General features: G+C 51.4%; 1 protein-coding gene across 7 annotated transcripts in view; it reads left to right on the forward strand.

The window, feature by feature from the left end:
• The window catches only part of TEP1 (telomerase associated protein 1), a 67,080-nt gene that overhangs the window by 39,145 nt on the left and 7,220 nt on the right, over nt 1–20,715 (forward strand). For 5 of the 7 annotated variants that reach the window (XM_055289517.2, XM_055289515.2, XM_055289516.2 and 2 more), the window contains 37 exons: nt 1,476–1,644; nt 2,146–2,304; nt 2,484–2,561; nt 3,503–3,633; nt 3,946–4,005; nt 5,175–5,333; nt 6,799–6,975; nt 7,230–7,350; nt 8,318–8,442; nt 8,714–8,827; nt 8,919–9,036; nt 9,195–9,389; nt 9,507–9,682; nt 9,780–9,936; nt 10,071–10,250; nt 10,709–10,801; nt 11,068–11,200; nt 11,359–11,509; nt 11,737–11,870; nt 12,022–12,110; nt 12,357–12,471; nt 12,927–13,167; nt 13,349–13,472; nt 14,288–14,412; nt 14,540–14,639; nt 14,858–15,013; nt 15,158–15,370; nt 15,640–15,793; nt 15,901–16,113; nt 17,122–17,282; nt 17,519–17,632; nt 18,814–18,921; nt 19,516–19,648; nt 19,743–19,819; nt 19,924–20,056; nt 20,179–20,315; nt 20,458–20,582. In XM_055289517.2, the coding sequence (XP_055145492.1) occupies nt 1,476–1,644; nt 2,146–2,304; nt 2,484–2,561; nt 3,503–3,633; nt 3,946–4,005; nt 5,175–5,333; nt 6,799–6,975; nt 7,230–7,350; nt 8,318–8,442; nt 8,714–8,827; nt 8,919–9,036; nt 9,195–9,389; nt 9,507–9,682; nt 9,780–9,936; nt 10,071–10,250; nt 10,709–10,801; nt 11,068–11,200; nt 11,359–11,509; nt 11,737–11,870; nt 12,022–12,110; nt 12,357–12,471; nt 12,927–13,167; nt 13,349–13,472; nt 14,288–14,412; nt 14,540–14,639; nt 14,858–15,013; nt 15,158–15,370; nt 15,640–15,793; nt 15,901–16,113; nt 17,122–17,282; nt 17,519–17,632; nt 18,814–18,921; nt 19,516–19,648; nt 19,743–19,819; nt 19,924–20,056; nt 20,179–20,315; nt 20,458–20,582 (5,148 nt within the window). Of the gene's footprint in view, nt 1–1,475; nt 1,645–2,145; nt 2,305–2,483; nt 2,562–3,502; nt 3,634–3,945; nt 4,006–5,174; nt 5,334–6,798; nt 6,976–7,229; nt 7,351–8,317; nt 8,443–8,713; nt 8,828–8,918; nt 9,037–9,194; nt 9,390–9,506; nt 9,683–9,779; nt 9,937–10,070; nt 10,251–10,708; nt 10,802–11,067; nt 11,201–11,358; nt 11,510–11,736; nt 11,871–12,021; nt 12,111–12,356; nt 12,472–12,926; nt 13,168–13,348; nt 13,473–14,287; nt 14,413–14,539; nt 14,640–14,857; nt 15,014–15,157; nt 15,371–15,639; nt 15,794–15,900; nt 16,114–17,121; nt 17,283–17,518; nt 17,633–18,753; nt 18,922–19,515; nt 19,649–19,742; nt 19,820–19,923; nt 20,057–20,178; nt 20,316–20,457; nt 20,583–20,715 lie in introns of those variants that run through there. The other 2 variants (XR_008659535.2, XM_055289521.2) reach the window with 2 other exon arrangements.

A 20,715-nucleotide genomic window follows, 5' to 3' on the forward strand; every position in this document is an offset into this window, starting at 1 on the left:
TTTCTTTTCTTTTTTTTTTTGAGACAGAGTCTTGCTCTGTCCCCCCAGGCTGGAGTGCAGTGGCACGATCTCGGCTCACTACAAACTCCGCCTCCCGGGTTCACGCCATTCTCCTGCCTCAGCCTCCCGAGTAGCTGGGACTGCAGGCACCCGCCACCACGCCCGGCTAATTTTTTGTATTTTTTTTAGTAGAGATAGGGTTTCACCGTGTTAGTCAGGATGGTCTCGATCTCCTGACCTCATTATCCACCCGCCTCGGCCTCCCAAAGTGCCGGGATTATAGGCGTGAGCCACCACGCCCGGCCTATATTTTCTTTACTGATCTTTTTTTCTTTTTCTTTTCTTTTGAAGATATTTTTAAAACAAATGTCAAATAATAAGACACATTTTATTTCACCTTTCCTTATTTTGTGTGTGTTTCTTTAACAAGGGACATTTTTTATACAATGAGAATGTTATTAATATAACTGACAAAACTAAAAATAATTCCTTGGTAAAATCATCTGTTATTTAGTCCATATTCAAATTTTCCAATTGTTTAAAAATATCATTTCACAGTTTTATTCAAATCAAGATCTAAACAAGGTATACACATTACATTTGGTTGTTAAGTCTCTTATGTCACTTTTAACCTTTTAATTGTTCTTATGCCATTGAGCTACTGTGAAAACCAGGTTCAGGGACCCCAAAGAATATCCCATATTCTGGATTTGCCTCCTTCCTCATGATGTCATCTAACTTGTTTTTCTATTTCATGTTCACTGGGCATCAGCTCTAAAGGCTTGAACAGGTTTAGATTTGCCACGTAGTTCATAGGTGATCCTATATATATACTATTTAAGTGGGACCACTACTCAGTAATGCTAACATTGATCAGCACTTTTAGGTAGTAATAGCCTGATCTCTCCACAGTAGTTAATGGCTCATCCATTGGTGATCTTTGTGTGAACCAATTGTTTCCCTGGCGGTTGCAGAATGAGGGTTTTGTCATTCCTCCATATTTTTTAACTGGAATTTTAAAAACAGCCTCCCTTATCAACCGTATTTATTTAGTTACCCTGAAATAGATGTATGGGAAAGGTGGGATGAATATTCAATTTATTCTCCTTTAATTGCCAGCTTTCAGAGTAAGGAGTTAGCATTTGTTTTTTAAAATACAATTTAAAACTATGCAGCCATTAAATCTTGCTTCATGAAGTAAGAATGGATTCATGTGGTAAATGTAGCCAGTGGGTCTACAGGTGACTTCCCCTCTCCTACCATGAGTGTGGATTAGAAGAATCCTATAGGATGGGGGCAGAGGGAAGCTCTCTCCCAGTCCTCTACACCAGAAATGGAGTGGGCTGTGGAAGGGGGTGTGGTGCTTGAGGGAGGGAGAAGACTCAATACTTAGTGGCAACTTCTCATCTCCCCATCTGCCTCTAAGGGGCAGATAAGTCCCTGAGCCCCTGTGTCTGTGTCTTTCTTGCCTGTAGACAGTGGAAATATGATGGTGAGATGCTGAACAGGTACCGACAGGCCCTAGAGACAGCTGTGAACCTCTCTGTGAAGCACAGCCTGCCCCTGCTGCCAGGCCGCACCATCTTGGTCTATCTGACAGATGCTAATGCAGACAGGCTGTGTCCAAAGAGCAACCCACAAGGGGTAAGAAAATAAAAAGCATCCTCCAAGGGGTTGGATTGGTAGGATACTGGGGATCCTGAGCGGTATCCTGTTCCCAGAGCTGGTTTTCCCAGGCAAACACTCAGACTGAACTAAATGATATGAATTTGCTTCCAAGTATCAGTCCTTGGTTCCTAGGGACAATTCCTAGGATGTTGTTTCAACCAGGTTTATGGATTATAATACTAACATTTCACCTTTGGCTAGTACTTGGTACTCTCTAAATTTCCATCACCAAAATATGTCTCACTTTCACCTTACTACATCCCAGTGTTGAACTTGGGCAGGGATCCTGGCTCCTCTCTTCCTCCCTCCACAGTCAGCTCTTCCTGAGGGCTGCTGAAGCTGACCCCTCCTAACTTGGGATTTTATGCCTTTTCTTATTCCCTCAAACCAATGGAAGGGTTTGGCCTCCAGGGCTGGCTGGGCAAGGGTGAATTCCAAAGCAGGGAGCTTTATTTCCCCTGACACTTGTCCAATCAGTCCCCGCTGAACTATGCGCTGCTGTTGATTGGGATGATGATCACGAGGGCAGAGCAGGTGGATGTCGTGCTGTGTGGAGGTGACACTCTGAAGACTGCAGTGCTTAAGGCAGAAGAAGGCATCCTGAAGACTGCCATCAAGCTCCAGGCTCAAGTCCAGGTCAGACACTCAACACCCACCATCCAAAAACACATGAAGGACACAGGCCTGGGAATAGCCCAGATATTTGGTCAAGGCACAGATAATACACAGTTCTGAAGATTTCCCAAGCAGACTGCAAGACTGCAGTGTTTGTCGCTTACTGTGCAACCACATAACATGAAGTTTCTTTCCTTCAGGAATTTGATGAAAATGATGGATGGTCCCTGTATACTTTTGGGAAATACCTGCTGTCTCTGGCTGGCCAAAGAGTTCCTGTGAGTATTAATCCCTGAGAAACCCTCTGCCTCCCCCACATTTTCCTCTGCAACTGATATATTTCATTTCTTGACCTTTAAAGCTGACTTCTCCAACCACATACAATAGTCAGATCAGCTCTCTACTGGCTACAACCCCCTACCCAGTGGTGTGCTGGTAAATATCTAACAACCAGCTGCCTAGAAAAATAAGCCTTGGTTAGTAGCATCTGCTAAATTTCCATGGTGTAAACAGTCCTACCGTGGCTGATCTCAAGCTATCAACATGATGCTACTGAACGTAGAGTTGGGAAAAGACGCTCAGGAGCACACTGCTGTGTAGTATTCTCACAATCCTGATACAGTAGCTGTAAATAAGCACGACTAGATAATAGTAAAATGTAGTAAAATTATTAGGAAGTTATGCATTTTGAGTATTTATTACATTTGTTTTATTTTCTGATTTTTATTTTTTGAGACAGTGTCTCACTCCGTTGCCCAGGCTGGAATGAAGTGGCTCGATTATAGCTCACTGCAACTAAAAGTCCTGGGCTCAAGTGATTCTCCTGCCTCAGCCTCCAAGTAGCTGGGACTACTGGTGTGTGTCAACATGCCCAGCCACATTTGTTTTAAATATAACTTATTTAATTTTTTAAATGTATGCAATTTAATGTTTAATAATGTCCGTCTTTAACAACTGCCCACAAACTTCCTGAAAACTTAACAATCAGCTCTCTTGAGCCTGAATGAGCCAGCTGCAGTATACCACTGCCCCACTCCAACCTCCACTTTGATGTCGCCTGTAAGTTAAAATGTAGTGGCTTCCCTCATTCTATGTGCTCTCAGGAGAGGTGCTCCTCTCAGAGTTCTCCTAATCCTCCTGTCCTCAGAAAGCTCATGTCTTAATGTCCTGGGCTCTCTAGCATCCCTTCTCTAGCATCTTCTCCCCTTTCATGTTACAGGTGGACCGGGTCATCCTCTTTGGCCAAAGCATGGGTGATGGAATGATAAATATGGCCAAACAGCTTTACTGGCAGCGTGTGAATTCCAAGTGCCTCTTTGTTGGTATCCTCCTAAGAAGGGTACAATACCTGTAAGGGTGCTTATACTTCCTGCCCAGTGTCAGAAATTAGTGGTCTATGTTTCCTCTCTACGCCTGCCAAAGCATAGGACCCTCCCACTTGGCAGGGATCTCCCCAACTCTGCCTTCTCACCTCTGCTGCACTTCAGGTGGATACTTTAGCCTAACTCGGTACCCCTCCGTGAGAGTCCACCCTAGCCCTAGCCTACCACATAACCCTATTAAAGGTGCAGAAGTGGGGTTGTCATCTTGGGATGTTAGTGGGCAGTGATTGTGTTCCAGGTATTGTTTGTGATGGTTAGTGACTGCTTCTTCCTTTGCCAGGTCAACAGATTTGAATCCCAATGATGTGACACTCTCAGGCTGTACTGATGGGATACTGAAGTGAGTACAGCCTGGATACTGAAGGCTTGGAGACTTGGTTAGAAAGTTTTTAGGAGATTATCTATTCCAGTCACTTTTTTTTTTTTTTTTTGAGACAGAGTCTCACTCTGTCGCTTCAGGCTGGATACAGTGGCCGAATCTCGGCTCACTGCAACCTCCATCTCCTGGGTTCAAGCGATCCTCCTGCCTCCGCCTCCCGAGTACCTGAGACTACAGGCATGCGCCACCATGCCTGGCTAATTTTTGTATTTTTAGTAGAGATGGGGTTTCACCACGTTGGCCAGGCTGGTCTTGAACTCCTGACCTCGTGATCCATCCGCCTCAGCCTCCCAAAGTGCTGGGATTACAGGCGTGAGCCACCGTGCCTGGCTCCAGTCACTTCTTTTTTAAAGTAAGGTAGTTCACTCCTCTTTTACAGCCATCCAGGCATAGCAGCAACACAGTGTCACAGGGACCCGGGCACTTTTATTGCTCCACGATCCTCAAATACTCAGCTTCTACCTCATAATTCAATATGTCTGCTTCAGCTCCAGCCATCTTGGTATTCAGCCAAGTTTGTATTATATCCAGTAGGAAAGAAGAAAAGGGACATGGGAGATTTCACTGTCAAGAGTTGGCCATGTCACTGTGGCTTCTGTTCAATTCTTGATCCGGAGAAAATTACATCTATTTAAGCTAAAATTATAGAAATCTTTTCACGTTTTTTTTCTCTGTCTCTCTATCCTTTGCCTTCTTATTTACTTGTTTTCTCCCCTGGCTTTTCCTTTGGACACCATCCGTTTCCCTCAACTCCTATTAGGAAGCCTCAGGCACATTCCTCCTTCTCCAGGGAGCCTTTATGGCTGGCACAGAGCTCCTCAAGCCCAGACTGGGATGGCTTTAATTTTTACACCTTTCCCTAGCCCATTGCCCCTGGCCCAACAGCAAGTTTGTGATTACCATGCACAGCAGGAGGAGCTACAGCTGGGCTTCTCTTTTCCTTCATTCCTGTGGTTCTGCATCCTCATTTATTTTAGTCTTCATAAACTGCTTATGGTCATCTTCTTGAGGAGCTTCACTTAACTGGTGACCAAACCTAGACATATCTTTTCTCCCCTGCCCTTTTCGGAAGACCTCACTGATTTTGACCTGTGGTATTCTACTCTCATTTATCTTGTCATTTATGTCAGGTTCATTGCAGAGCATGGGGCCTCCCATCTTCTGGAACATGTGGGCCAAATGGACAAAATATTCAAGATTCCACCACCCCCAGGAAAGACAGGGGTCCAGTCTCTCCGGCCACTGGAAGAGGACACTCCAAGCCCCTTGGCTCCTATTTCTCAGCAAGGGTCAGTCTGTGTTTCTATGCCTTTGTGAATTGGGAGGGGCTGCAGTCAAGCCTTGGGAAACTCTGGGGCTGAAATTCTAGCTGGTGAGGTGCCGCTTGTTCTCTTCAGGAAGGCATGCTTCTTCTTTCTCAGGCGGGGGTTTCTCTACCACAGGGAGTTGTCAGATTGTGAGCAAGCCCGCCTGGCCAGTTGCTTAATTTCTTTTTTTTTTTTTTTTTTTTTTTTTTTTTTTTTTTTTTTGAGACGGAGTCTCGCTCTGTCGCCCAGGCTGGAGTGCAGTGGCGCAGTCTCGGCTCACTGCAAGCTCCGCCTCCCGGGTTCACGCCATTCTCCCGTCTCAGCCTCTCCGAGTAGCTGGGACTACAGGCGCCCGCCACCACGCCCGGCTAATTTTTTTTTGTAGTTTTAGTAGAGACGGGGTTTCACCGTGGTCTCGATCTCCTGACCTCGTGATCCGCCCGCCTCGGCCTCCCAAAGTGCTGGGATTACAAGCGTGAGCCACCGCGCCCGGCCTGCTTAATTTCTTAAAGCTATAGTTTCTTGCTGGGTGCGGTGGCTCACACCTGTAATCCCAGCACTTTGGGAGGTCGAGGCGGGCAGATCACCTGAGGTTGGGAGTTCAAGGTTAGCCTGTCCAACATGACGAAACCCTGTCTCTACTAAAAATACAAAATTAGCTGAGTGTGGTGGCGCATGCCTGTAATCCCAGCTACTGGGGAGGCTGAGGCAGGAGAATCGCTTGAACCCTAGAGGCAGAGGTTGCGGTGAGCCGAGATCGCGCCATTTTACTCTAGCCTGGGCAACAAGAGCAACACTCTGTCTCAAAAAAAAAAAAAAAAAAAAAAAAAAAAAAAAAAGCTATAGTTTCTTGATTGCTAAAATGGAGATAATGATAGTGCTTACCTCACAGTGCTGTCATGAACAAACAGTAAGTACATAAAAATGATTACCAGAAAAAGGAGAGGTGTATAAGAAATAGCAACTGGGCTTTAAATTCCAGGGCCCTGCAGTTGAGACCACTAGCAGGTGCTTCTCTGAAGACCTGCTGGGCACCCGTCTGCTGTCTGTCGTACCTGGCTTGTGCTCAGTGCTAAAGGGTGATCACAGGCCGGGCGCGGTGGCTCACTCTTGTAATCCCAGCACTTTGGGAGGCCGAGGCGGGTGGATCACGAGGTCAGGAGATCGAGACCACGGTGAAACCCCGTCTCTACTAAAAATACAAAAAAATTAGCCGGGCGTGGTGGCGGGCGCCTGTAGTCCCAGCTGCTCGGGAGGCTGAGGCAGGAGAATGGCATGAACCCAGGAGGCGGAGCTTGCAGTGAGCCGAGATCGCGCCACTGCACTCCAGCCTGGGTGACAGAGCGAGACTCTGTCTCAAAAAAAAAAAAGGGTGATCACAGCAGTGTTTGTGGATTATGCGGTGGGACTATCCCTAGACCGAGCGCAGCCCTCTGCTTATCCCCAGATGGCGCAGCATCCGGCTTTTCATTTCGTCCACTTTCCGAGACATGCATGGTGAGCGGGACCTGCTGCTGAGGTCTGTGCTGCCAGCACTGCAGGCCCGAGCCGCCCCTCACCGTATCAACCTTCACGGAATCGACCTCCGCTGGGGCGTCACTGAGGAGGAGACCCGTAGGAACAGGTGTGGGGGCTGCAGAGAAGAGGGGCTGGGTCGGGGATGAGGGGCAGCTTGAGTGGTGGACCTGAGGTGGGCAGGGTTGGGGCTGCAAGAATGGATGAGGGTGAAGGCGGGAGTCGCTCCTTGGATACTAACAAGAGCAGCCTACCTTCTCTTTTCTCAGTTGCGAGCCAAGGCCCTGTCTCCCTATTTGTGCCTATGTTCCCTGATACCATGCCCCCAGTGACTCCCACATGTCCCTATAATCATGCCTACAGACAACTGGAAGTGTGCCTTGGGGAGGTGGAGAACTCACAGCTGTTTGTGGGGATTCTGGGCTCCCGTTATGGATATATTCCCCCCAGCTACAACCTTCCTGACCATCCACACTTCCACTGGGTAAGGCAGACAGGTTTGGAGGAGGGCTGGGGAGGAAGCAAAGGTTGGGGCAGAGGCTGGGAGAAGCCATACTCTGTCAGAAACCCTGGGACTATGAACAGGCAGGTCCTTGAGACTTGAAGTGAAATACAGGCTGAAGATACTGCAAGTGACCATGCTCTAGATGAGAAAAGTCCTTTGAGAAGTGCCTCTGGGGTTGGCCAAGAGCAAAAGTAAGAGAGTGGGTCTGCTTAGGTGTTGCCATCAGATAGATCTGGGTACTGATCTCCCTTCTGTCATCTACAAGTTGTGTGGCTTTGTGTGATGCAGCTTACTCTGACCTAGCCTCAATTTCCCTATATTAAAGAGAAGCAATGACATTTACATTGGAGGGTTATTATGAGAATTAAATGTCTGTAACAGGGCCAGGTGCAGTGGCTCACGCCTGTAATCCCAGCACTTTGGGAGACCAAGGTGTGTGGATCACCTGAGGTTAGGAGTTCGAGACCAGCCTGGCCAACATGGCGAAACCCCGTCTCTACTAAAAATACAAAAATTAGCTAGGCTGGTGGTAGATGCCTGTAATCTCAGCTACTCGGGAGGCTGAGGCAGGAGAATTGCTTGGACCCAGGAGGCGGAGGTTGCAGTGAGCCGAGGTTGTGCCATTGCACTCCAGCCTGGGTGACAAGAACAAAACTCAGTCTCAAAAAAAACAAAAAATAAAAAAAAACAAAAACAAAAGTCTGTAACAGAATACTCAATACATTACAGACATTCAATGAATGTTAGCTATTAGTGCCTTGTTCCAGGAAAATAAATAAATAAATAAATAAATAAAAAACATTAGCTATTAGCTGTATTTTATTGCTTGCGCCTGGAGGGAAGGAGAGAGGAACATCACAGATACAGGAGGCCTGGGGCCTTGGCAGGTTTGGAGGAGCGTCACTGTGGCCTAGGACTAAACCCACTGTCTCCGCCCTCCCCGCAGGCCCAGCAGTACCCTTCAGGGCGCTCTGTGACAGAGATGGAGGTGATGCAGTTCCTGAACCGGAACCAACGTCTGCAGCCCTCTGCCCAAGCTCTCATCTACTTCCGGGATTCCAGCTTCCTCAGGTACTATCTGTTGCCTGCAGGTTGGGGCTCCTTCCCCAGAAGGCCAGACAGGCTAGTCTTCTCTCCTCAGTATTCAGAGTATAGAAGGGGAGTGCTATGAGGCAGAAACAGGACTCAGCATGCCTTTGCAGCCCCACATCAGCCTTGGTACTGGAGTCAGGAGCTCTCTTCTTGAGGAGCTTCAGGAAATTACAGCTATGTCTGGTGGTTGGTGGAGGGAGGCTGGCTGGGGTCTGAGTCTATTCCAACTTTTGGGGTCTTTGGTGGTCAGCTCTGTGCCAGATGCCTGGAAATCTGACTTTGTTTCTGAGTCTGAAAAGGCGGCATGTCGGATCTCAGAACTGAAGAGCTACCTAAGCAGACAGAAAGGGATCACCTGCCGCAGGTGAGCTGAGGGAGGTAGGGAGCACCTGTACAGAGATGTGGTGAGAGGAGCCGGGCCTGCTGTGACCTGGTTGTGCTTGATTTGCCCACAGATACCCCTGTGAGTGGGGGGGTGTGGCAGCTGGCCGGCCCTATGTTGGTGGGCTGGAGGAGTTTGGGCAGTTGGTTCTGCAGGATGTATGGAACATGATCCAGAAGCTCTACCTGCAGGTCAGCAGAAGCACTGGTGACCAGAGGCCTGGAGAGGGACATGGGGTGGTCTGGGTTGTCCTGGGTAGGAAGTAGCTTGGTGGGGGCTCTGTGAGTTTTAGCCTGGGAGTGCTGAGGAGCATGGCACCATGGATAGTCACTGACCCATTTACCCTCAGCCTGGGGCCCTGCTGGAGCAGCCAGTGTCCATCCCAGACGATGACTTGGTCCAGGCCACCTTCCAGCAGCTGCAGAAGCCACCGAGTCCTGCCCGGCCACGCCTTCTTCAGGACACAGTGCAGCAGCTGATGCTGCACCACGGGAGGCTGAGCCTGGTGACGGGGCAGTCAGGACAGGGCAAGACAGCCTTCCTGGTACAGAGTCTCGGGCCTGGGCAGGAGGGAGGGAAGGCTGTGTGGGCTAAGGAGGTAAGGCACAGGGAGCTCAAGCATGTAAAATGCGACCATGTTTTCTGTTCCTGTCCCATGCAGGCATCTCTTGTGTCAGCCCTGCAGGCTCCTGATGGGGCCAAGGTGGCACCATTAGTCTTCTTCCACTTTTCTGGGGCTCGTCCTGACCAGGGTCTTGCCCTCACTCTGCTCAGACGCCTCTGTACCTATCTGCGTGGCCAACTAAAAGAGCCAGGTGCCCTCCCCAACACCTACCGGTGGGTATCCCCCAATGAGCCCAGCCTTGTTGATGCCCATGTACCACCCCTGCTTTTCTCTCTCTCCCACTGACCCTGACTTCCTCTCCATGTACAGAAGCCTGGTGTGGGAGCTGCAGCAGAGGCTGCTGCCCAAGTCTGCTGAGTCCCTGCATCCTGGCCAGACCCTGGTCCTGATCATCGATGGGGCTGATAGGTTGGGGGACCAGAATGGGCAGCTGATTTCAGACTGGATCCCAAAGAAGCTTCCCCGGGTGAGTGTGTGAAGGAGGTGGGTGTCGGGAGGCAGGCTGGGGAGGAGGAGGGATACAGCTCGGAGGAGAGGGGCCTCTCCAATGTGGTTCTCCTTTTCTTTCTACCTTCCTGCCCCTTTGCCCAAATATCACAGTGTGCACACCTGGTGCTGAGCGTGTCTAGTGACGCAGGCCTAGGGGAGACCCTTGAGCAGAGCCAGGGTGCCCACGTGGTGGCCTTGGGGCCTCTGGAGGCCTCTGCTCGGGCCCGGCTGGTGAGACAGGAGCTGGCCCTGTATGGGAAGCGGCTGGAGGAGTCACCATTTAACAACCAGGTTGGGTTCTAGGCCGGGGCCGGTGGGTGTGTGGGGTGAATCTGGGAGCTATGAGGACCTGGGGTGCTGAGGCTGCTAGCTGCCTTGCACAGACCTGCTCCTTTGTTTTCTCAGAAATTCTGTCCATGGGAAGTTGTTAATAAGAAAATTGTGATTCCTGATCATGTCACCCAGCCCTCTTCCCCTGGTGAATGGCCTTTCTGGGGCCTCTTGGGGTGAGGGGATGAGTAAAGTGGTTTTTGGTGGGGTAGGCCGAGCCACAGGGGTTTTCTGGCAGGGCTGGCTGGGCAGAGTGGCGTAGGAGAGGGATGGTTTGTGTCTTGGGGTGATGCCATGGACCTGGCGTCTGCTGGGGACTCTCAGAGGAGGAGCTGCCTGGCAGAGAGGCTGCTGCTGGGGCAGAGGGCTGGCTGCGGGCAGCCCTCCTGGACCCCACCCTGAGTCCTGAGTCTTGCCAGATGCGACTGCTGCTGGTGAAGCGGGAATCGGGCCGGCCGCTCTACCTGCGCTTGGTCACCGATCACCTGAGGCTCTTCACGCTGTATGAGCAGGTCGGTTCTCGTCACCTTCCGAGTCCTAATCACCACTTCCCCTTCCCTCTTCAGCTGCTTTGTCTCATCCCTATCCCATGTCCTTTGCTGTCTTGTGATCACCCACTCCCTATCCTCGCCTCATACCTCGCCTCACTTCCCTCCTACTGTTGTTCTTTACTTTTCCATTCCTCCACACTGTCCTCCTGCTGCCCCTTCCCTATCCCACAACCCAAGCTGCTTCTCCTCCCACCACACTGAACAAGGCTGTCCTCCTGCCATCCTAGGTGTCTGAGAGACTCCGGACCCTGCCTGCCACTGTCCCCCTGCTGCTGCAGCACATCCTGAGCACACTGGAGAAGGAGCATGGGCCTGATGTCCTTCCCCAGGCCTTGACTGCCCTAGAGGTCACTCGGAGTGGTCAGTGCTTGGGGTGGGTGGTTTGGGATGCTGAGGGCCAGGGTTCGGATTACACTGGCTCCATTGGGGTCTCAGCAGGCAGTGCAAGGAGAGACTGGGTGTGGTGGGGGCGGGGACACTATGGTTAGATGAGGGCCTCAGAGAGCTTGAGTTTTCAGGTTTGACTGTGGACCAGCTGCATGGAGTGCTGAGTGTGTGGCAGACACTACCGAAGGGGACTAAGAGCTGGGAAGAAGCAGTGGCTGCTGGTAACAGTGGAGACCCCTACCCCATGGGCCCGTTTGCCTACCTCGTCCAGAGTCTGCGCAGGTACAGGTGCCCCAGCTGAGCTGCCGCTGACCTCTCTGTGCCTTCCCTTCTTTGAGCCAGGGCCCTCTGTATAGCTTCAACAACTGGCTCCCAGACCATGAATGGGCTACTGCTCCAGCTGCTCCAGTTTCCGCTATTCGAGGGGGTAATAGGAGCCCGCTGCTGTGCCAGGATGCTCACTGACAGGCCTCTTCCTTCTTCTCTCTCCCTTCCTCATACGATGACAGTTTGCTAGGGGAGGGCCCTCTGGAGCGCCCTGGTGCCCGGCTGTGCCTCCCTGATGGGCCCCTGAGAACGGCAGCTAAACGTCGCTATGGGAAGAGGCCAGGGCTAGAGGACACGGCACACACCCTCATTGCAGGTGACTGCAGCCCAAGCCAGCCTGGGTACTGAGTGTGGAGCTTGGGCCTGGAGGCCAGGACCATCCACTGTGCTCCCATCTGCTGGCCAGCTCACCTACTGCCCTTGGGAATGATGCAAGTCTGAACCTTTCTCAATATCTCTTCATGCAGCTCAGCTCTGGAAAACATGTGACACTGATGCCTCAGGCACCTTCCGAAGTTGCCCTCCTGAGGCTCTGGGAGACCTGCCTTACCACCTGGTTAGTTCCCAGACCCCATAGACACCTTTCCCAAAGTGAGTGCTTTGGTTGTTCTGAGACCCCTCTCCCCCTTACCATCTCCACCATCACCGCTGCCATTACCCCTCCCAAACTCCCTTGACCTCTTTCCTTTCAGTTTTCCTGCCCTTCTTCTTCAAGTCCTTTGTCCCAGCTCACATCCTGACTAAACTGTCCCTTCTCGTCAGCCCCTTCATATTCCTAATGAATTCAATCTGACCTTCTCAGCTCCAGAGCGGGAACCGTGGACTTCTTTCGAAGTTTCTTACCAACCTCCATGTGGTGGCTGCACACTTGGAATTGGGTCTGGTCTCTCGGCTCTTGGAGGCCCACGCCCTCTATGGTGAGATGAGTCACTGGCTAGATTCTTCTCTGAGATATGGGGCTCCGGGGTGTGCTTATGGGGGCCCTGCTCAGGGTTGGGGCAGGGGTGTGGGTATCAGGGAAAAAAGATTCAAATTTCCATTTCAAGTCGAAAATGCCAAGACGGTGAGCACGTGACTCTCAGGAGACCTTTCACCTTGATCTCTTGGACCAGAGATTCTTCAACTTTATTTAGTTAGCATAAACCTATCTAGGAGACTTGTTCAAATTGCAGATCCTTGGGTCTCCATATTCTGGTTCCCTAGGTTTGGAGTGGGGCCCAAAGCTTTGTACTTTTAAGAGATATTCCTGATATAGGGCCAGAGGGCCACACTTTGAGACTTACTATTGTAGACACACCATATGGTTTTATTTGGTGCTGGGGCTAATGGGGTCCAGCTGGCTCCCCAGTGACATTCTGCCACCCTTTTATAGCTTATTCAGTCCCCAGAGAGGAACAAAAGCCCCCCGAGGCTGATGTCGCAGTGTTCCGCACCTTCTTGAGGCAGCAGGCTTCAATCCTCAGCCAGTACCCCCGGCTCCTGCCCCAGCAGGCAGCCAACCAGCCCCTGGACTCACCTCTTTGCCACCAAGCCCCACTGCTCTCCCAGAGATGGCACCTCCAACACACACTACGATGGCTTAATAAATCCCAGACCATGAAAAATCAGCAAAGGTAAGACCTTGACCCCGGACCCTGGTAAGCCCAGCAGAGAGCAAGCTGCAGCTCTTTCTGAAACTGAGGAATAGGGATGACCAGAAACACTGGACAGGGATCCAGGCACAGAAGCACAGAAATCAACTCCTGTTTGCATTCTCTCGTTTATTTCCTCCCTTTCTTCCTACTCTTTCTCTAGCTCCAGCCTGTCTCTGACAGTTTCCTCATCCCCTACTGCCGTGGCCTTCTCCACCAATGGGCAAAGAGCAGCTGTGGGCACTGCCAATGGGACAGTTTACCTGTTGGACCTGAGAACTTGGCAGGTATGACAGTCAAGGAGGGGCAGAATTTACCCTCTGAAAATCCGTGCAGACTGCCCTGAAGCCCTAGATGAGCCAAACACACCTGTTATCACTCTGATTGATTCAGCAACTTTACTGCCTGCACATCAGCTCAAAGGGCTTGGTCAAAAAATCAATCACACAGCAAATATTTGCTGCACACCTTCCATTTAAGGCACTGTGCTAAGCGTTGCAAGAAACACAGGACTTGGGACCTTGTCATTGCCCACCAAGTGGTCAGTTTTGTTGGGAGATAAGACATACAAGGTAAAAAAGGAACCAAAACATTGCCATGTAATCTAATTAAGACCTGAGTGAGTTGTGCAGTTATAGGAGGACATAGGATAGAGAAGGGCAGACACTCTTGTTCGAACAGGGAACCTGAGCAAAGACACAGGGGGAGAATGTTCCCTGTAAATTTCTGGGAATTATGGTAGCACAGAGTGCTTATGGGAGGCTATTAGTACATTAGGCTGGAGAAGTAGTCCTAGAACCACAGCCTCTTTCTATCCTCTTTACACTCATGTCATCCCCTACCCCATGTAACCCCATTTTCTCAGACCCATCCGAATCTGCTGTAACTTGGGGAATAGGTATGGGGTTTGGAGTAGGGGAGAAAATGTGGCCCCACTTGGATCACGAGGCCCCCAGTTGAACGTGTGCTTGACTTGCAACATAGAGAGCCAAGGACTCATGGCCTTTGTGCCTTGGCCTTCTTTTTGGGTGGGGCCTGGAGTGGTGGGACTTGGAGGGTCAAGGGGATGGCCTGAGCTGCACTTCCTCACCCACTGTCACAGGAGGAGAAGTCTGTGGTGAGTGGCTGTGATGGAATCTCTGCTTGCTTGTTCCTCTCCGATGATACACTCTTTCTTACCGCCTTCGACGGGCTCCTGGAGCTCTGGGACCTGCAGCATGGGTGTCGGTAAGGGGTCCTCCCCGCTTCTCTTGGAGTGAGGGCCTTCCCCATTTGTTAGAAGCCCCAGGAGAAGGAAATGAGGAGGGAGCTGATGGCCAGGGTCCAGAGGACTGACTTCATCTTCCTGGGATAGGGTGCTGCAGACCAAGGCTCACCAGTACCAAATCACTGGCTGCTGCCTGAGCCCAGACCGCCGGCTGCTAGCCACCGTGTGCTTGGGAGGATGCCTAAAGGTAAGACTTGGGGTCTGCAGTGGTCAGAGTGGCCCTGAGCCATGACTCACCCTCGTGAGGTTGTTCTCTCAGTGCGGCAGAGGCTGCTGACTCCCTGGCCAGAGAAGGCCTTCCCTGCTGAGGGCAGGGTAACTGGACAAGGTTGCTCCTGGAGGTCTGGGACTGAGAAGTTCAGGCACCTCTGTTCAGCATCCTGATTCCTCCTCTCTCTCCCTCAGCTGTGGGACACAGTCCGTGGGCAGCTGGCCTTCCAGCACACCTATCCCAAGTCCCTGAACTGTGTTGCCTTCCACCCAGAGGGGCAGGTAATAGCCACAGGCAGCTGGGCTGGCAGCATCAGCTTCTTCCAGGTGGATGGGCTCAAAGTCACCAAGGTAAGAAGGTCCAGTGTAGCACTTGAGGGAAGCACAGGAGGACAGGAGTGGAGGGTGGCAGACGACAGACAGTAGCATTCTGGGTCACTTTAGGATTTTGCTGAGAGCAGTTCTTCACGTTTCCATTTCTACCTCCCTGTGTAGGACCTGGGGGCACCCGGAGCCTCTGTCCGTACCTTGGCCTTCAATGTGCCTGGGGGGGTTGTGGCTGTGGGCCGGATCGACAGTGTGGTGGAGCTGTGGGCCTGGCGAGAAGGGGCACGGCTGGCTGCCTTCCCTGCCCACCATGGCTTTGTTGCTGCTACGCTTTTCCTGCATGCAGGTTGCCAGTTACTGACGGCTGGAGAGGATGGCAAGGTCAGCTTGCAGAGGGCTGGTGGTGGGTTGTGAGGAGGAGTAGCAAAGGCAAAGAATATCTTGGCGGGGGTAGGGGTCCTTTGTCGAGGAGACTGTGGAGGAGCTTGGATTGCAGGAGCCACAGGGAGGGGGTGCCGCTGTGTGCAGGCGCAGCTCTCATGAGACGAGTCTCTGGAAGGAGGACTTTAACGGGGGTGGCTGTAACTCAAAGCAGGGAGGAGGACCGGGTGCTGGAGGTGGTATCCTTAAGCCCTTTTCTTGGTTCCCAGGTTCAGGTGTGGTCAGGGTCTCTGGGTCAGCTCCGTGGGCACCTGGGTTCCCTTTCTGTCTCTCCTGCCCTCTCCGTGGCACTCAGCCCAGATGGTGATCGGGTGGCTGTTGGATATCGAGTGGATGGCATTAGGATCTACACAATCTCTTCAGGTACTGAAGGGGGAATGGGTGGGTTTTTGAGCCTCTAGAAAGAGCACAGCCCCTACCCCCCACCCCTTCCCAAGTGTCTTCCTCCCTTGTTCTCTCTCATTCTCTAGGTTCCCAGGGGGCTCAGGGTCAGGCACTGGATGTGGCCGTGTCCGCCCTGGCCTGGCTAAGCCCCAAGGTGTTGGTGAGTGGTGCAGAAGACGGGTCCTTGCAGGGCTGGGCGCTCAAGGAATGCTCCCTTCAGCCCCTCTGGCTCCTGTCTACATCCCAGAAGCCTGTGCTAGGACTGGCCACTTCCCAGGAGCTCTTGGCTTCTGCCTCAGGTACTACTAGACAGTGGGCAGGGTTAACAAATTACTGTTCTTTTATTTATTTTTTTTAAGACAGAGCTTCACTCTTGTTGCCCAGGCTAGAGTGCAGTGGTACGATCTCGGCTCACTGCAACTTCTGCCTCCTGGGTTCAAGCAATTCTCCTGTCTCGGCCTCCCAAGTGGCTGGGATTACAGGTATGCACCTCCATGCCCAGCTAAGTTTGTATTTTTAGTAGAGACGGGGTTTCACCATGTTGGTCATGCTGGTCTCGAACTCCTGACCTTAGGTGATCTGCCCACCTCGGCCTCCCAAAGTGCTGGGATTACAGACGTGAGCCATCGCACCTGGCCCACAAATCACTGTTCCTTTTAAAGACACCGATACCTTTCTCCAAGTTGTATGTATATGTGTATGAAAATACACATGTGTGATTTTGTTTTGCAACTTTGAAAGTGCTTTTGAATGCCATTATCTTGCGTAATCTATTTAGACTGTTTCCACTCATTCCTTCACCCTCATTCTGGGGCCTCTAAACTCCCAGTAATCCTTTGAGTTTCTGCCCCGTGGGAAACTTTGCTGTGTAAAGGGATAGGTTTCCCTTAGAAGGAGAGAGAGAGATGTTGAGGTAAAAATGTAGAATGGCCTAGGCCCTCTCTAGGAGGGAGACCTGGTCCTCACAGGTCGCGAGGTGGAAGTGACACTGGACACTTGAGAAGAGGAGGGGTCTGGAGCAGCTGCTGTGGGAGTGCAGTTAGAGAAGCAGAGACAAGGAACCATGTTCCTGGCCTGAGCTGTGGAGCTGGAGCTGGGAGTGCCGGGCGTTCCTGTCCTATGTACACACTTGCTGATGACCCTTGCCCAGGGCTTCTCCACAGCCTTGTGACTCCCTGCCTCCCTCCCCTGGAGCTGTGCCTCAGGTGTCGCCCTCAGCCCTGATGGCTGCTCCTGTCTTTGGCCTCCCAAGGCCTGTCTGGCTTCCTCTTTCAGGAAGCTGTTCCCTCTCTCTCTTTCCAATGCAGAGGATTTCACAGTGTGGCTGTGGCCAAGGCAGCTGCTGACGCGGCCACACAAGGCAGAAGACTTTCCCTGTGGCACTGAGCTGCGGGGACATGAGGGCCCTGTGAGCTGCTGTAGTTTCAGCACTGATGGAGGCAGCCTGGCCACCGGGGGCCGGGATCGGGTGAGCTGCCGAAGAATGCAACCCTGGGGTCCCATATCCCCTCTAGTTCCTAGATTTCTTAACAACCCATTTCCCATCGCTTCCTCCTGCTTTTTGTTTTGACAAATCTAGTATAGATCTGTCTGCCTGTGCTTCCTTGTGCCCCCTCTTTCCTTGAAATTTCTTGCCTGAAATGGTTCCGGGGTTCCCATCCTTCCTTTGGTCCTGACTGCTCCCTCTCCATGGGGCCTATCCAGAGTCTCCTCTGCTGGGACGTGAGGACACCCAAAACCCCTGTTTTGATCCACTCCTTCCCTGCCTGTCACCGTGACTGGGTCACTGGCTGTGCCTGGACCAAAGATAACCTACTGGTGAGTAAAGGGCCACGGGTGGCACAGAGCCCAGCTGGGTTCCTGGGGCGAGACAACACTCGCCACCTCATCCTTTTTCTGGCACCCATTAATGATAGTAATAGCTAATATTTGTCACCCTTGATATGTGCCAGGCATTCAACTAACCTCTTCTCATATATTGCTTCACTTAATCTTTACAACACCCTGTAAAGTAGATACTCCTTTTATCTCTATTTTTCAGACAAGGAAATTGAACTCAGAACATTTCCAAGGTCAATGATGAAGCTGAGCCAGCGAACTCTCTAATAAGAAAGCCTAGGGCTGGGCACGGTGGCTCACACCTGTAATCCCAGCACTTTGGGAGGCTGAGGCGAGTGGATCATGAGGTCAGGAGTTCAAGACCAGGCTGACCAACATGGAGAAACCCTGTCTCTACTAAAGATACAAAATTAGCCGGGCGTGGTGATGCATGCCTGTAATTCCATCTACTCAGGAGGCTGAGGCAGGAGAATCACTTGAACCCGGGAGGCAGAGATTGCGCCATTGCACTCCAGCCTGGGCAAAAAGAGCGAAACTCCATCTCAAAATAATAATAATAATATGGACAATAGCTACCATTTATTATATGCTCACTGTGTGCCAGGCAGCATGCTAAGTCCTTTTTTTTTTTTTTTTGAGACAGAGTTTCACTCTTGTCGCCCAGGCTGGAGTGCAGTGGCGCAATCTCTACTCACTGCAATCTCCACCTCCCAGGTTCGAATGATTCTCCTGCCTCAGCCTCCTGAGTAGCTGAGATTATAGGCACCTGCCACCATGCCAGGTTTCCTCATGTTGGCCAGGCTGGTCTCGAACTCCTGACCTCAGGCAATCCACCTGCCTCGGCCTCCCAAAGTGTTGGGATTACAGGCATGAGCCACCATGCCCAGCCTAAGTCCTTTATGTAGACGCACTCAGCCCCACAACCACCATATCAGATAGGTACATTATCATTATACTCATTAAATAGTTGGGAAACCCAAGGCTCAGAAAGAGAAACAGACCACAAAGCAGAAAGTAATGAGTGACAGAGCTAGGATTTGAACCCAGGAGAACCCAGGCCCTTAATTACGTGGCTTACTACCTTCCACCCTACATTACAGACATACCAAAATGCTGGAGGGATGCTGATAACCCCACTCCTCTGACTTCTGACTCTGCAGATATCCTGCTCCAGTGATGGCTCTGTGGGGCTCTGGGACCCAGAGTCGGGACAGCGGCTTGGTCAGTTCCTGGGTCATCAGAGTGCCGTGAGCGCTGTGGCAGCTGTGGTGAGAAAGCAATGGAGATCCCACGGGGGGGGTCTCTGGAAGGGCTAAGCAGGCTTTGGGAGACGGTGCATGGAGTATCTAATCCCAGAGGCAAAATGAGCGTAAAAATGAGATACCTGGAGATTAGGCAACATAGTGAGACCCCCCAACTCCATAAAAAATAAAAATAAAAATTAGCTGGGTACCATGGTGCATGCCTATAGTTCTAGCTACTCAGCAGGCTGAGGTGAGAGATCACCTGAGCCCAGGAGTTCAAGGCTACAGTGAGCTATGATGAAACCACTGCACTCCAGCCTCCAGTGTGACAGAATGAGATCCTATCTTTAAAAAAAAATAAAGGAGAAAAAGAAAATGAGATACTTGGGACTGGATTATGGTGTTGAGGCTAAGGGTTGGTGTAAAGGGAGAGAGGAGGGCATGAAAACACAGCCTCTTGGTATCATGAACTTGAGCCACCCAACCCCACTGTTCCTGAGTTCTCCTCCGTCTTTGACATCTTCCATGCTCCTAATGCTCAGCGCATCTCTGTGGAGGGAGTTCTGTTTCCCATGTCCTGCTCAATGACTCTGCTCTGATCTTGTGCTTTGTGGGCAGGAGGAGCACGTGGTGTCTGTGGGCCGGGATGGGACCTTGAAAGTGTGGGACCATCAAGGCGTGGAGCTGACCAGCATCCCTGCTCACTCAGGACCCATTAGCCACTGTGCAGCTGCCATGGAGCCCCGTGCAGGTAACAAAACATCAGCCACCTCCCCTTCCCTGCTGCCTCTTCTTTTCTCCCCTGCTCCGTCCCTTCCTCTGACTCAGTCTTTGTGTCTTGTCAGCTGGACAGCCTGGGTCAGAGCTTCTGGTGGTAACCATCGGGCTAGATGGGGCCACACGGTTATGGCATCCACTCTTGGTGAGTTCCTGCAAGGACCAGAGTCAAGCGAGGTGGGGAAGGTGTGTGGAATAACCTTCTGTTGTGCCCACTCCCATGAGCCCATCTCCATCCCTTCCTCCTAGGTGTGCCAAACCCACACCCTCCTGGGACACAGTGGCCCAGTCTGTGCTGCTGCTGTTTCAGAAACCTCAGGCCTCATGCTGACCGCCTCTGAGGATGGTTCTGTACGGCTCTGGCAGGTTCCTAAGGAAGCAGGTGAGTGAGGCTTGGAGAGAGACAGGGTGTGTTACTGGCACAAAAAAAGGTCAAGGGTGGCCTGATATCTCTTATCCCAGCAGTATCCCAGCTCCTAATGAAACACTTCCTTTCTTCTCCAGATGACACATGTGTACCAAGGAGTTCTGCAGCCATCACTGCTGTGGCTTGGGCACCAGATGGTTCCATGGCAGTATCTGGAAATCAAGCTGGGGAACTAATCTTGTGGCAGGAAGCTAAGGCTGTGGCCACAGCACAGGTGAGTCGGTGTACCCTTGGTTCTTTGTGTGTGTGAATTCTACCCTGGCTGGGCGTTAGAGGTTGCATATGTGCCTGGGAGGGAAAAGGTGGTGCATCCTGGCTCATCAGAAGCACTGAACTGAACTTGTTGTGTACACCAGGCTCCAGGCCACATTGGTGCTCTGATCTGGTCCTCGGCACGCATCTTTTTTGTCCTCAGTGCTGATGAGAAAATCAGCGAGTGGCAAGTGAAACTGCGGAAGGGTTCGGCACCCGGAAATTTGAGGTGAAACAGGCTGATGGGTTAATGGGATAGAAACAGCAGTCTCCTCACTCCTGGCATTTTACCCAAATCACTGCACTTCTGCTTCTGAACTAGGTCAATTGGATGTTAGTTACTGAGCGGGACATTATTTTCT

The sequence above is a fragment of the Symphalangus syndactylus genome, chromosome 8 (genome assembly GCF_028878055.3).
Source record: "Symphalangus syndactylus isolate Jambi chromosome 8, NHGRI_mSymSyn1-v2.1_pri, whole genome shotgun sequence".
Lineage (NCBI taxonomy): Eukaryota > Metazoa > Chordata > Mammalia > Primates > Hylobatidae > Symphalangus > Symphalangus syndactylus.